At 39.6% G+C, this 11,507-nt stretch overlaps 1 protein-coding gene across 7 annotated transcripts in view; it reads right to left on the reverse strand.

The window, feature by feature from the left end:
• The window catches only part of TBC1D32 (TBC1 domain family member 32), an 89,704-nt gene extending 82,256 nt beyond the window's left edge, over positions 1-7,448 (reverse strand). For 6 of the 7 annotated variants that reach the window (XR_012041462.1, XM_072855768.1, XM_072855767.1 and 3 more), the window contains exons 1-3: positions 7,356-7,448; positions 4,833-4,987; positions 1,087-1,248 (exon numbers count right to left, since the gene is read on the reverse strand). Coding sequence is in view for 5 of the 7 variants with exons in the window: in XM_072855768.1 (XP_072711869.1) it covers positions 1,087-1,248; positions 4,833-4,987 (317 nt within the window). In the remaining 2 variants the exon portion in view is untranslated. Of the gene's footprint in view, positions 1-1,086; positions 1,249-4,832; positions 4,988-7,355 lie in introns of those variants that run through there. The other variant, XM_072855769.1, reaches the window with a different exon arrangement.
• Between the last annotated feature and the right edge of the window lie 4,059 nt (positions 7,449-11,507).

An 11,507-nucleotide genomic window follows, 5' to 3' on the forward strand; every position in this document is an offset into this window, starting at 1 on the left:
ACTAAACTTTTGAAGTTTCACATATTTTCTGTAAATAACAGCTGTATATACTAAAATCCATTTTATAAGTACTGCTGACCACTGCTTTAAAGAATCATGGCAATTATCTGCCTATGCAAATTCAAAATCCAAAGCATGAAAATTCAGTAAGAGAGCTACCAGCCTCTGTATTCCAAGGAAAAGTTATTTTAATGTCCATAGAAAGGTGAATAAAGCTAGTAGGGAAGAGATGACCAAGAAAATAATTTAACTGGTATTCACAGAGGTTTTTCTATTTAAGGCTTCTTTACTAAATACAGCATTCAAAGCCAATTAATCTGGACCATAGACCCTGTAATATGCTGATATGTGGTTTTGCACACCTACTGATTTCTAGCCGTCTGACAGTCTGAGTCAAAAAATCTTGGATAATTATACATAGTTGGTCCACATACCAATTCTACATTACACAGAAAGCACTGCAGAAATATCTTTGCATGTACACTAAAATATAAAGCATGATAGCTCAAACTTCAATTTTTGAACTAGTCAATGAAAGCAGATCTGACTAAACATACTACTCTCACAGGCCACCTGGCTAGATCCTGAGGAAGCAATCTTAAAAAATATACACATGTATTCTAATTTATATTTTTAAATTTTTTTTAGAAAACAACATTGTCACGCAGACTCTCCATTTATGTCTAAGGAAATTATCAAACTTTAATACCTGATAAAACCAATTTTTCCTTTAGGCCAACTTCTGTACCACAACTGAATTTAATTTGCAGCTAGTGAAATAGTATGAAGTAGTGATTCTTCTCTCAAATCTCACCCCTGCCCAACTCCAGTCCTAGATACCTCAAAAACGTCACCGATCTTTTTATGCATTAGTTCACAATCTTAGTTCCAGAGTGAGACAAAGCATGACAAATTGCAATGTAGGGTGGGAATATCCAAATTGCTTAGCACTGATTTTTGAAAGCAAAGAATCACCTTTGTTACCCATTGGTTCAGAATTTATTTTTTCAAAACAAGTTCTGGAAAGAAGAAAGGAAGACAAAGACCAAGAAGAAACAAAAATGTGAATTACGTGTATATACTCACTCTTTTGATTCACGGGTCTTCTTAGTAACATGTTGGACAAGTGTGTCATAGCCAGATACTTCACCCTGATTTTGAGCAGAAGTACATTTTTCTGTTTCTTCTTCAATCACAGATCCCACAGTATTATTTATATATTGTCTAAGGTATTTCACAAACTCATAGCTGCAACAAATACATGAAATTATGTAACAGATTTCCTTGAGCTCACCATCAAATATTTTCAACATTATATTAATATTCGCTGTCTTCTTTCCCAGCAGACCTCTTACTTTAAGGTAAGGCTTTATGACTTGCAGAGAAATAAACTTCAATGGTGTAAAAAAACACAATAAAGTTTGATGTTCTTCAATATGGTCATTATCAGCATATTCCAGGAAGAAACAATACCAAATAGTTTCTGATTTCCTTTTGTGCTTCTTCTAAATGTAAAAATCTACTCAGGCAAAAGGTTAAGGTTTTGTAGACAAAAATCATAGAATGTCAAGAAATCTCACATTTAAAATTCCAAAAGAAATATTACTTGGAGCATCCTGAACATAGCTCTGTCTTATGATATATCTATCTGGTATTATTACTTATGCATTAGACATACAAAATGTGAAGAAACACAGAAAATACAATTTATAAATTCTAGCATATGAGCATGTCTAAGGCTTATGAAAGTCCGTGCGTCATGACAGTATGCAGAAGATCTCACTCAAACTGACAAACTAGCTGTCTGTGATTACATGTACATGTTAAACGTAAGGAATTTGGCACTTTGCGCTCTTATTATTAGATACTCACAGAAACTTGTTTAAACAAAAGAATAATCAGAGCAGGATTTCAAACTAAAGACTCTCGCTGGGTCCTCAGACTCTGTATTAGCTAGAGAAATTGCTAAAAAGTAGTGCCCATAATATATAAACATTTTTTTTTTGTTAGTCTTCTGATTTGTAAAAAGGACAAGGCAAACAGAAACGCACAAAAAAGTAACCAGACATAAAGCGTAGATGCATCATTATACTGTCATTATATCAAATGCAGATGTGCAACTACTTAGTGTTAATTTGGATACAGAGTGAGAAAATTTCAAATAAAAAAGTCAGTTCACCATGTAGGTACAGAGTCCAAAGCTATAAAATGCAAATGCAAATAAAAGCAACTGTTACAACAGGCAGCACCTTTTGCCTTTCTTGGATATTTAAAAAAAAAAAAAAAAAAAAAATCGGACTAAATTCAAAATACATTAAAAAAATAAGCACAGAAAATTGTGTCTTGTATCATGACACATACTTCATCACTGGATTGCCTACCTCAAGTTCCATCACGTATAACAGTCCTTTTTTTTTTTTTTTCCTTTTCATTTCCCACTTATTTCCATTCCTATATCACTTTTGTTCTCAATGAAAGTAACAGAAATACATCTCAAGAAAGACGCAAACATGTTTATTTGCATTTTCGTTTGTCTTCAAGGCTGGCTTTTTACTTCTGCAATAATGAAATTGCAGACGACTCTCCACTGAATGAAAGCTTTCATAAAACTTTCTCCCATTTGTTTTATGACAGTAACATTTCCAGGGTATACATTTTTGCAGTGACTGCTTCACTCTGAAATACACAGCAATCACACCATTATTCATGCCACTAAGTTTATGTCTGCTTGATGTCCTAGCCTTGATCTTTTGCATGATTCTTCCACCTTAAAAATGTTTTGTAACAAGTAAGTGTTTCAGCAGTGATGGAACTACTTCTTCACATACAGAATCAAGTTAGACTGATCTGGTTGGGCTTACAAAGGAAGCACCAGGAAAAAAAACAGTGTTAAAAAATCTCTAGGACTTTAAGGAAAAAATATAACAGAAAACGTGCTACTTATGTAGTTAAAAATCCTGATTTCTACTGCTGCACATAACTTTTGAACTTAATTTAATTTTCCTTTATTAGCTTTCTGAGGATCCTGCGTTTCTGTCTTTTCTACATCAAAGTGGGAACAAAGGATAAAGTAAGGCCTTAAAACCTGATAAAATTACTGAGGCAAAATAACCATGAGGCAGACACAGTGCTGATCAAAACGCTGAGCTGAACTAGCGTATTGGACAATCCAAAAGCACACAGTACCAATAAAGGAGCTTGCAGTCTGGATGGATGGGGTAAGGGTCAAGGAGAAAGCTTCTTAATGGTCTCACTAATAAATCGCCATATGACCTCTCTGACCCTCCAGGAAAACCAACCTATACTGCCGTGGGTCATGAACAAGACTAGAATACCTCCAGAAATGTTCCAGCACCAGACAGTAATGCTCACAGTCTGCATTTAAAGCATCATTTGATTTTCCATTAAATGTAAGTTAAAATTTTTCTCATTAAAAGAAAGTATCTTTAGGATCACCAATTTTTTAACATACCAGAAAGAGTAATGGAGCCATGGTTTCACTGTTCTAAAGGGGAAAGCTATGTATGCATTGTTTCCACCAGTTGTAGACTTCACTCCCTCATCCTGGGTATTCTCCTAATAAGTCCTCAGAAGAAATATTGACAGAAGTAATTTCATAGGTTTTTGGTTGTTTGGGTTTTTTTACTGTATATATCTTCCTTTAAATAAAAATGGTTTTCTTTCAAAACTACATGGAATTTTCAACTTTGATATGTTTATAACCAACTTCTTTACTCTCACCCTTGTAACCTAGTAACCTGGTGCTCAAAGTTCGCAAGACTGTCAACAAAAGTGTTACCTGATACAATCTGTAATAGAAATTGAAATTGAGCTAAAATACATTTTAAAGCATTTAGCATCTTCAGAAGATACAAAAGCATGAAAGTTAAAATTACAGTGAAACTCTAGATAAACCCTAGTTCTATGTCACTTATTTACTTTTCCCTAACTTCTACCACTGACAAAGCAATGCTAAAAATTAGACAAATTTGAGAACATAGATAGTGCCATTTCCAAAAAAACTGTCAGGGAACCAGCTTTCTCAGAAGTCACGTCACACAACTCTGGTCTTTATTAAAATGTCTTCAAGGTCATTTTAGCTTGATATTCTCTTGACTTGTCATACATGCATACTAAAAATCTCCCATGTGGTAAAAAAATAAACAAGTTAGAATACCATGGAAAGGAAAGAGGAGTGTGGGCTCCAGAAACCTAGATCATATGTAAGTGAGGTCACACTGTCAAGTCTGATTTAACAGAAGTGTGATGGGGATACATTTCTACTTTATTCAAAACATAAATTAAAAGAACGACTACCTGATAAGATATACAAGCGTTCAGTAATATAAGCCAGACAGAACAATCAAATATGGAAGTCAAGTAGCCTTCTGAAAATTTACCTTATTTGAAAAAAAAAATTATATTGTCTAGCATGTGTCAAAAATACTGTCTGACCGCCTTCATTGAGGATTTCTTCTAGCTTCTGTTCGTCTGTGCATTTAGTACATTACACATACACATGCATCAGAGTTGGCTAAGTTGGATAGTTTTGTAAGTTCCTCTCTCACAAACAGCTCATCAATTACTACTACAGTAAATATATATTACCAAGGGGGGGTGGGGGGTGAGGGGGAACAAACAGAAAAATGGCAAAATTAATTTTATTCTCTAAATTAGCATCTTTTGAGAGTTGATTAGTGACAGCAATATCTATACATAGAAATATATACACATTCACACAGCAATATAAATTGTAAACATTTCCCAGGAATAATATAGTTCAACACATTTCACCTCCTTCAAAATATTAAAAATAACAAAAATATTTTTACTTGTGAAAATTCTCATCTGTTTCCTCCAAATGCAAGAGAATCTCTTCTGCATATTCTACTGATGGGGCTCCAGTGATTTTTTCCTTCACACTCTGCAGCAACTGTCTAAGCATAGACTGTAAGAGAGCTTCATCTTCACTTGTGAAGTGAGACATCTGTATAAAGCAAATATAAGAATAACAAGCTCTCATAGTTTTGGGTTTTTTCCTCCCCTCAAGATGCTAAGAAAAGCATAAATCCCTTAAATTGCCACCTTTTTCCTGGTATCAACAACATGAGATTTTTTATCAAAAGACACCATCACAGACAGGAAATATTCAATAGAGCCTATCTTCAAACTGGAAACAAAATAATCAAATCAGTTTTAATAAACCTCCTGTTATCTTAGTACTATATTCTTAAACAAGATACTGCATTGAGAAAAGTCTGAATATTCCTGTTCGTAGTTGCTTGAGGACTTGCCCATCAAATAGGCACAAGACTACACCGTAATTTAAAAAAAGGGGGGTTTTACAGATGTAATGACTATATCCTGATGAGAAACTTATACAAGTCTCTCAGCTGCTTCTCATTCACTATTACTACCCAGTTCTGATTTTTGGATCCCTCTATTCAGAGTTGTTGCTGTGCCCATGATCGAAGGTGCTGGCAGCTTTTGCAATGGCCAGGTGGAATTATCAGAACTGTTTAATTTCCCTGAGGTAATCAACTGCAGTGACCTGACAGAGTCCTGTCAATTTAACCCTACAGCTACTGGGAAAAACTGGGAAGAGCAGCAGCAGTGAGAAACTGGAAACATCTGTCAAGTCCAGAAGACAGTGTCTCATCAGTTTAATTTTCAAGGGTTGCAAAAAAACCCAAAAGCTCAATTTCTATCTTGATTAATTAATTAACCTAAATTCATGGCTTAAACTTCTTTATATGCCAAGGAATACTTCCAAACCCCGTGGCAGTTCTAGCTTAAATATTTTTAGTCTATTTGAGGAAGAATGATTTAGAAACCTTTGACTTTTTTTAATTAAAAAAAAAAGTCAATCAAAGCCTCTCTAAGCACCTGTGAATAAACAATATGCACACTTGGAAGAAACAATATAATAAATCACTTCTTCAGACTTAAACACTATTAACTAACAAAAAAATCAAAGCCATATAGCACCAGCTGGAGGAGCTACTCTTTATGAAAGGTAACGGTTCCTTGAGTTAGCAGTTCTCTGTGGTAAGTAGCACAGTTGCTGAACATTTTACTTTGATCGAACATAATTCAACATTAACTCAATCATCTTACTAGAAATAGCATTAAAATAAAATTAAAAACAAACAAACAAAAAACCAAACACAAATCCCTTGTAATAAATCCCTGATTTGCAGTCCTCTTTCTTATAAATTAGAGTCTCAAGATACTTAATCAAAGTCAATGCATTTTTAGGTCTAGATAAACCACTCTCATAAGTCTGATGTTTTGACCTTAACATTGAATAATATCCTAATCCCCTGCAAAAAACTTCACTAGTATTTTCATATAACTAGGAATTTTTAAAAGTGCAAGTATCCGGACACTGGTTGGCAATTAGTGCAAAGCCCCACTCACATTATTCATAAAGACAAATCACAAGGATATTGCAGTTTCACCTCCAGTTTGCTTTGACTTATTCGACTTATGTAATCACTCACAGAGATACTTATCTTAAAATTAATCTGTAAAGGTTTGTGGTTGTTGTGTTTGGTTTTGGGGTGTTTTTTTTTTTTTTCCCCAGCAGGCATATGCCCCCTTCCTTTTCCAGGCAAAATTTAAATGATCGTTTTCTCCCTAAAAAACCTAACCCCAAGCCCAGTTTGTGCCAACTTTTCATTTTAAAATTCATTTTCTCGGCACTGTCCCACAGCTGCAAAGCCTGCCCCAAAACCCACGGGACGATTCAGAGGCGGCCTGTGGTAGCCAGCACTTATCCTTACACAGGCCTTTGCCTGAGCACGGCTTTGAACAAAAAAAGTGGTAATTTTAGCAACGAACCAACGACGGCAGTTAACAGAAATACGAGTAGTGTGAGAATTCCTAACCCCTCTCGATTTTTATTGTCAGTCATTCAACTGCGTATCAGTTTTTGGCAGTAACCAGACTCATTAGAGACAACTCATGTATGAAAGCAGCTTGTCTTTTTAAAAGCGTCAGGGAAGAGGCTAAACCTGACCAGGTCCTTCTCTCACGCTATCGCTAAAAGCACAGAGAAGCGTCGACAGGACATCTTGGACACACCCCAGGCACCGGTTTCGCACCGCTGCTGCCGCAGCCGCCCGCGCCGCTCTCCCCCGAGAAGGTCTCCGAGGCGCCCCCCGACCCGGCCCGGCCCGGCCCGGCCCCGCCCCGGGGCCCCGCACTCCCAGTTCCGCCCAGCGCCAGGCTCCGGGGGCCCGGTGGGGCCCCGCCAGGCCCCGCGGGTTGTGGAGAGGGGCGTCGCCGTGCGCGGCCCTCGCCGGCTCTCTGCCCCCGCCCCGCACCGAGCCCTCCGGGCCGGCGGGAATCACCTTGAGGCGGCGGCTGCCCTCCCCGTCGCGGCGGCCGCGCGTCTCCCCGGGCGGCGGCCCTTAGCAACCGGCGGCGCCCGCTGCCGAGTCTCGCAGGGCCCTTAGCAACATCGCGAGAGGCCGGCGGGACGCGGGAGGGCCGGGCCGCCTCAGCCCGCCGCCTGGTACCCCTGCCTGGGCGGGGTAGCCGCGGTCGCTGACACAGCCCGCCCCGAGGCGGCGGTTTCGGCCCTCGCTGGCTCCGGCTCCCGGCACCCCGCCAGCGCCCTCCGTCGCCGCAGCCTCCCCCGTCCGCGGGGGTGGCCAGCGCGGAGGCGGGAAGGGCGGGAGGCCGGCAGCCCCAGAGGTGCTCGGGCAGCGGCTTCAAGCGTGAAACGGCCTCCTTTGCCGCATGGAGGCTGTTTGGCTCTCGCGGTCCTTCTTTACAGCGTGTCTTGGTGGTCTCTGCTTTGTCGGCCAAATAATGTAAAACGAAGGTGCCGAGGAATAGCACTGACCTAGGAAAAGATTGATCTCCACTTTCCTCTCCTTTTCAGCGCTGTGATGAAGTACCCTGCGCCCAGGCGATGGCAAGGGAAAGCCCATGGCTTGGGTAACTGGACAGATTTATCGATAAGGGTCCCCCCCAGCAAAGCTCATGAAACGTTCAGGCGCAGCTAACTTGGCTCTCCCAGTCTTCAGGTTGGGCTGTCAGGGCTCACCTCTCTCCGGCCCCCGGTGGCCCCCAGCCTTCTGTGTGGCACAGGTTTTCCACTGAAATCAAAGGAATACACTCATGCCCTCACTCCCAGTTTACATCAGCAAGGGAGCAGATTGTCTCAGTAAATAAAAATAAGAATGGCAAGATATTTTCCAGTGCTCTTTAACTCTCCATCCCCTCCTTGCATGGAGGAAATATTACAAAAAGAGCAAAGAGGATTCTTTTCAACAAATAAAAGCATAACAGAAAACAGCGAAAGCATTTTGATTTGAAATATTTTTCAATTAGCTTAGCGATAACAAGCAGAAATGAGTTATAATAAACACTCATAATGATGCTGACAGTGCTAGCATGTAAGGTGGCACATTGTACATTCTTATCCTTTATTCTTTACATCAGTAATGCTAATCTTCCATGATGAAATGTTCCTGTAAGTGGATCTGTAGCCCCTTCAGTTAATAGAGGTCTACCTAAAGGTCGGGGTCCACTCTCTCACAGTAGAACTACTAGCACATTGGGGCCAAGCCTGTAAAATACAGTATTTCTATTGAAAAATGATGATTCAGGAATTGAAACAGAAATCCATCTTACTGTTAGTTCCTCAGAAAAAAGATTTTGAGTAGTAGCAATGGAGTCTGTGGTACATTTAACGCTGTTCCCTTCAGCACTTTGAAGTGGCAGGTACCCTCAGGTACCCACAAAACAAAAACTGGAACAATTGTCTGCTGGCTGCTGCTTGCAAAGGGTCCTGAGTAGACTCACCAGAGTCCCCTTAGCTCGGCTGTGCACTCTCCACATCTTCTAAGTTGTCCTGGTTTCAGCTGAGATAGAGTTAATTTTCTTTATAGTGGCTGGTATGGGGCTATGTTTTGGATTTGTGCTGAAAACAGTGTTGATAATACAGAGATGTTGTAGTTGTTGCTGCACTAGTCAAGGACTTTTCAGCTTCCCACGCTCTGCCAGGTGCCACTATAAAGAAAATTAACTCTATCTCAGCTGAAACCAGGACATAAGTGCATTGTTTGGAACAGGCTACCAGTGACAGCAGCTTATTCTTGGTCCAAGCCAGGCTCCTCTTTCATGGGCAATAGAGAGGTTTGCTTCTTTTCTGTCCCCATCCCAACTGAGAAATGCTGTGCTGTGGTACAACGCTTCTAATTCCTCTCTCACTTCACAAGCGCTGATTCAAGTAACAGCACCTCCATTTCGTGGCTGGTATGAAATAAAGAAATCCAATATACATAACATTCAGCATTCCTAGTCCTTACTGGAAAAGCCTCCATTTTAGCATGCCTTTCCTATCTTATAAAACACCTTGTAAGGCAAATTGCAGTTGTAGTGGCATCTCAGGAAGATATTTTCATGGTACCTATGGTGCTTCTGAAATCCTTCCATTCCTTTCTACTTTCTTCCACCTTCTGTGTTTCCTTTTGCCACATGTTTTGCAGCAATTGGAACCTGGAGCCCTTTCTCCTAAGCCAAGCTGGCAGATCTCAGGTGCCATTTGGCGTGATCATTGGGGTGCATCCAGGCAGATACCTTCTGAGGGTGATACTCTAGAGTGAGCAACACTATTCTGAAGTGCATTATGTTTACATGAATGGATGACAGTCACATGAGAGAGGTTGCAATCACTGTGAAATTGCTCATGCGGATTTCACACTGGTGAAATTCCACTGTCTCTTAGACAAAGGTGTCCTTTTCAATGACAAAAATATTCCAGATGTTCTCTCCCAGTTGTACAAACAGGAAAGCCCCTGGCTCCAAACCCTAGCTCAGGAAGACATGAGATACAAACAAGACTTTTTAGGATTTCAACATACGTAGAAAGTCGCAGTGCTGACTTCTATAATTTTAGAAACTTAGAGGAAACAGCAAATGCACCAGAATGTGTAGCATATAAGGCAAGCAAAGTTTCAAATTGTGAAATATTATAGGGATGTGAGTCATTTAAGTATTACAGAGAAGTTTATTTTTCATACCTGATGATTAATAAGAAGATTCTCTCCCCATACCTTGAACATGTCCCAAAATTTGAATTACTAGTTTATTCCAAATTTCTGTAAATTTGAAATGTTCCTGCAGTGTCTCCAGCGTAGCAGTTCGGAAAGGAGGAAACCGTGGGCAACAAAGAAATCTTCTTTACAGCTAATGGTAGTAGTAGGAACATCTGGTCTTAGTGCTAATGTCATTACACCAGAGACATAATTTCTCTCCTTCCCTCCCTTTCTGCTCTGTTCTGCCCTGCCCTCTTCTCTTTTCCTTCATTGTACCCATCCACAAGATCACCCTTTTGTGGATGGCACACAAAGGTCTGGAGAGATTGTGATTTTCTGTAGTTGCTGCACAGCATTAGTGTCTCCAAGGATGTTTAACTAAGACTTTCAGCAACTCAGTATGTAGGACCTTTGTTTTAGCAAACTAAAGGAGTTGTTTTTTAGTATCTGATAGAATAACTTACTATAACCATTATGTATTGAAATCTCACTTCATGTTTTTCCCTGGCTGGTATGGTTTTTAAAGGAGTATATACCAAAGAACTAAAGGGGAGGGGAAACAACACTTGATAAAAAACAAAACATACGTATCCAACTTTCTATACTCCATTCCAGAGTTAAATCAAGACCAGGAGGAGCCAAGATATCCCCACTTTAGAGTTTCCCAAACTAGGACTAAGATAGATGTCAGGAAAGGAGAAATAAGTCTGAAATCTGGCTCTGGAGATAACACAAGAAGCCTACCCCACCTTTCTGAATACTCTGACATCCCTTAAGTGGTGCTTGAGCCCCCAAATAAAAGATGAAGACACTTCATCAACCCTTTTATGACCACTGTGGCATTTGTTGCCCTCACATCATTAATCATGGGAGTTTCCCAAATTTGGAGGAACAATGAGCATGTTTTGAGAGTTCATTAGATCATAATCTCATCATAAATATAAAAAAGGAAACTGCTTAAAATATTACTGCTGATGGGAAAGTATTTTTAAATAAACTCCAAAGGAAATTTTCTATTTTGGAGACCATCTGTCCTTTCCTCCCTGTGCACTCTGGGGAAATACTAACCCATTCCTAGATGCTTCCGTTAAAACAAACAATGAGGAATCGGTGGGTAAATGGGCATGAGGGTCACAGGCTGGATCACTTCATACTACCAGCTCCACTTGGAAGGCCTGTGTTAAAACATACCTATACAGAATTTACATTCATTCCATGACAAAAAAAAAGGAAGTAAACTGCCATGACTTTAGTCTAAAGTTACATCAGATGAGTTTGTACCTTACTACTGAGAGCTAAGCCATTATAAACCACGTGTAAGCTCTTACAAGAATCAAAAAATAAAATTGAGTCCATTTACTTAATTGGTAATTAAACTTCAGTTATGCTAACATTTCATAAAGACTGAAGCTCTTACATGGCTATTCCTGATTTCTTTCATCTCAGAAAAAGAAG

This window comes from Ciconia boyciana, chromosome 3 (genome assembly GCF_034638445.1).
Source record: "Ciconia boyciana chromosome 3, ASM3463844v1, whole genome shotgun sequence".
Taxonomy (NCBI): domain Eukaryota; kingdom Metazoa; phylum Chordata; class Aves; order Ciconiiformes; family Ciconiidae; genus Ciconia; species Ciconia boyciana.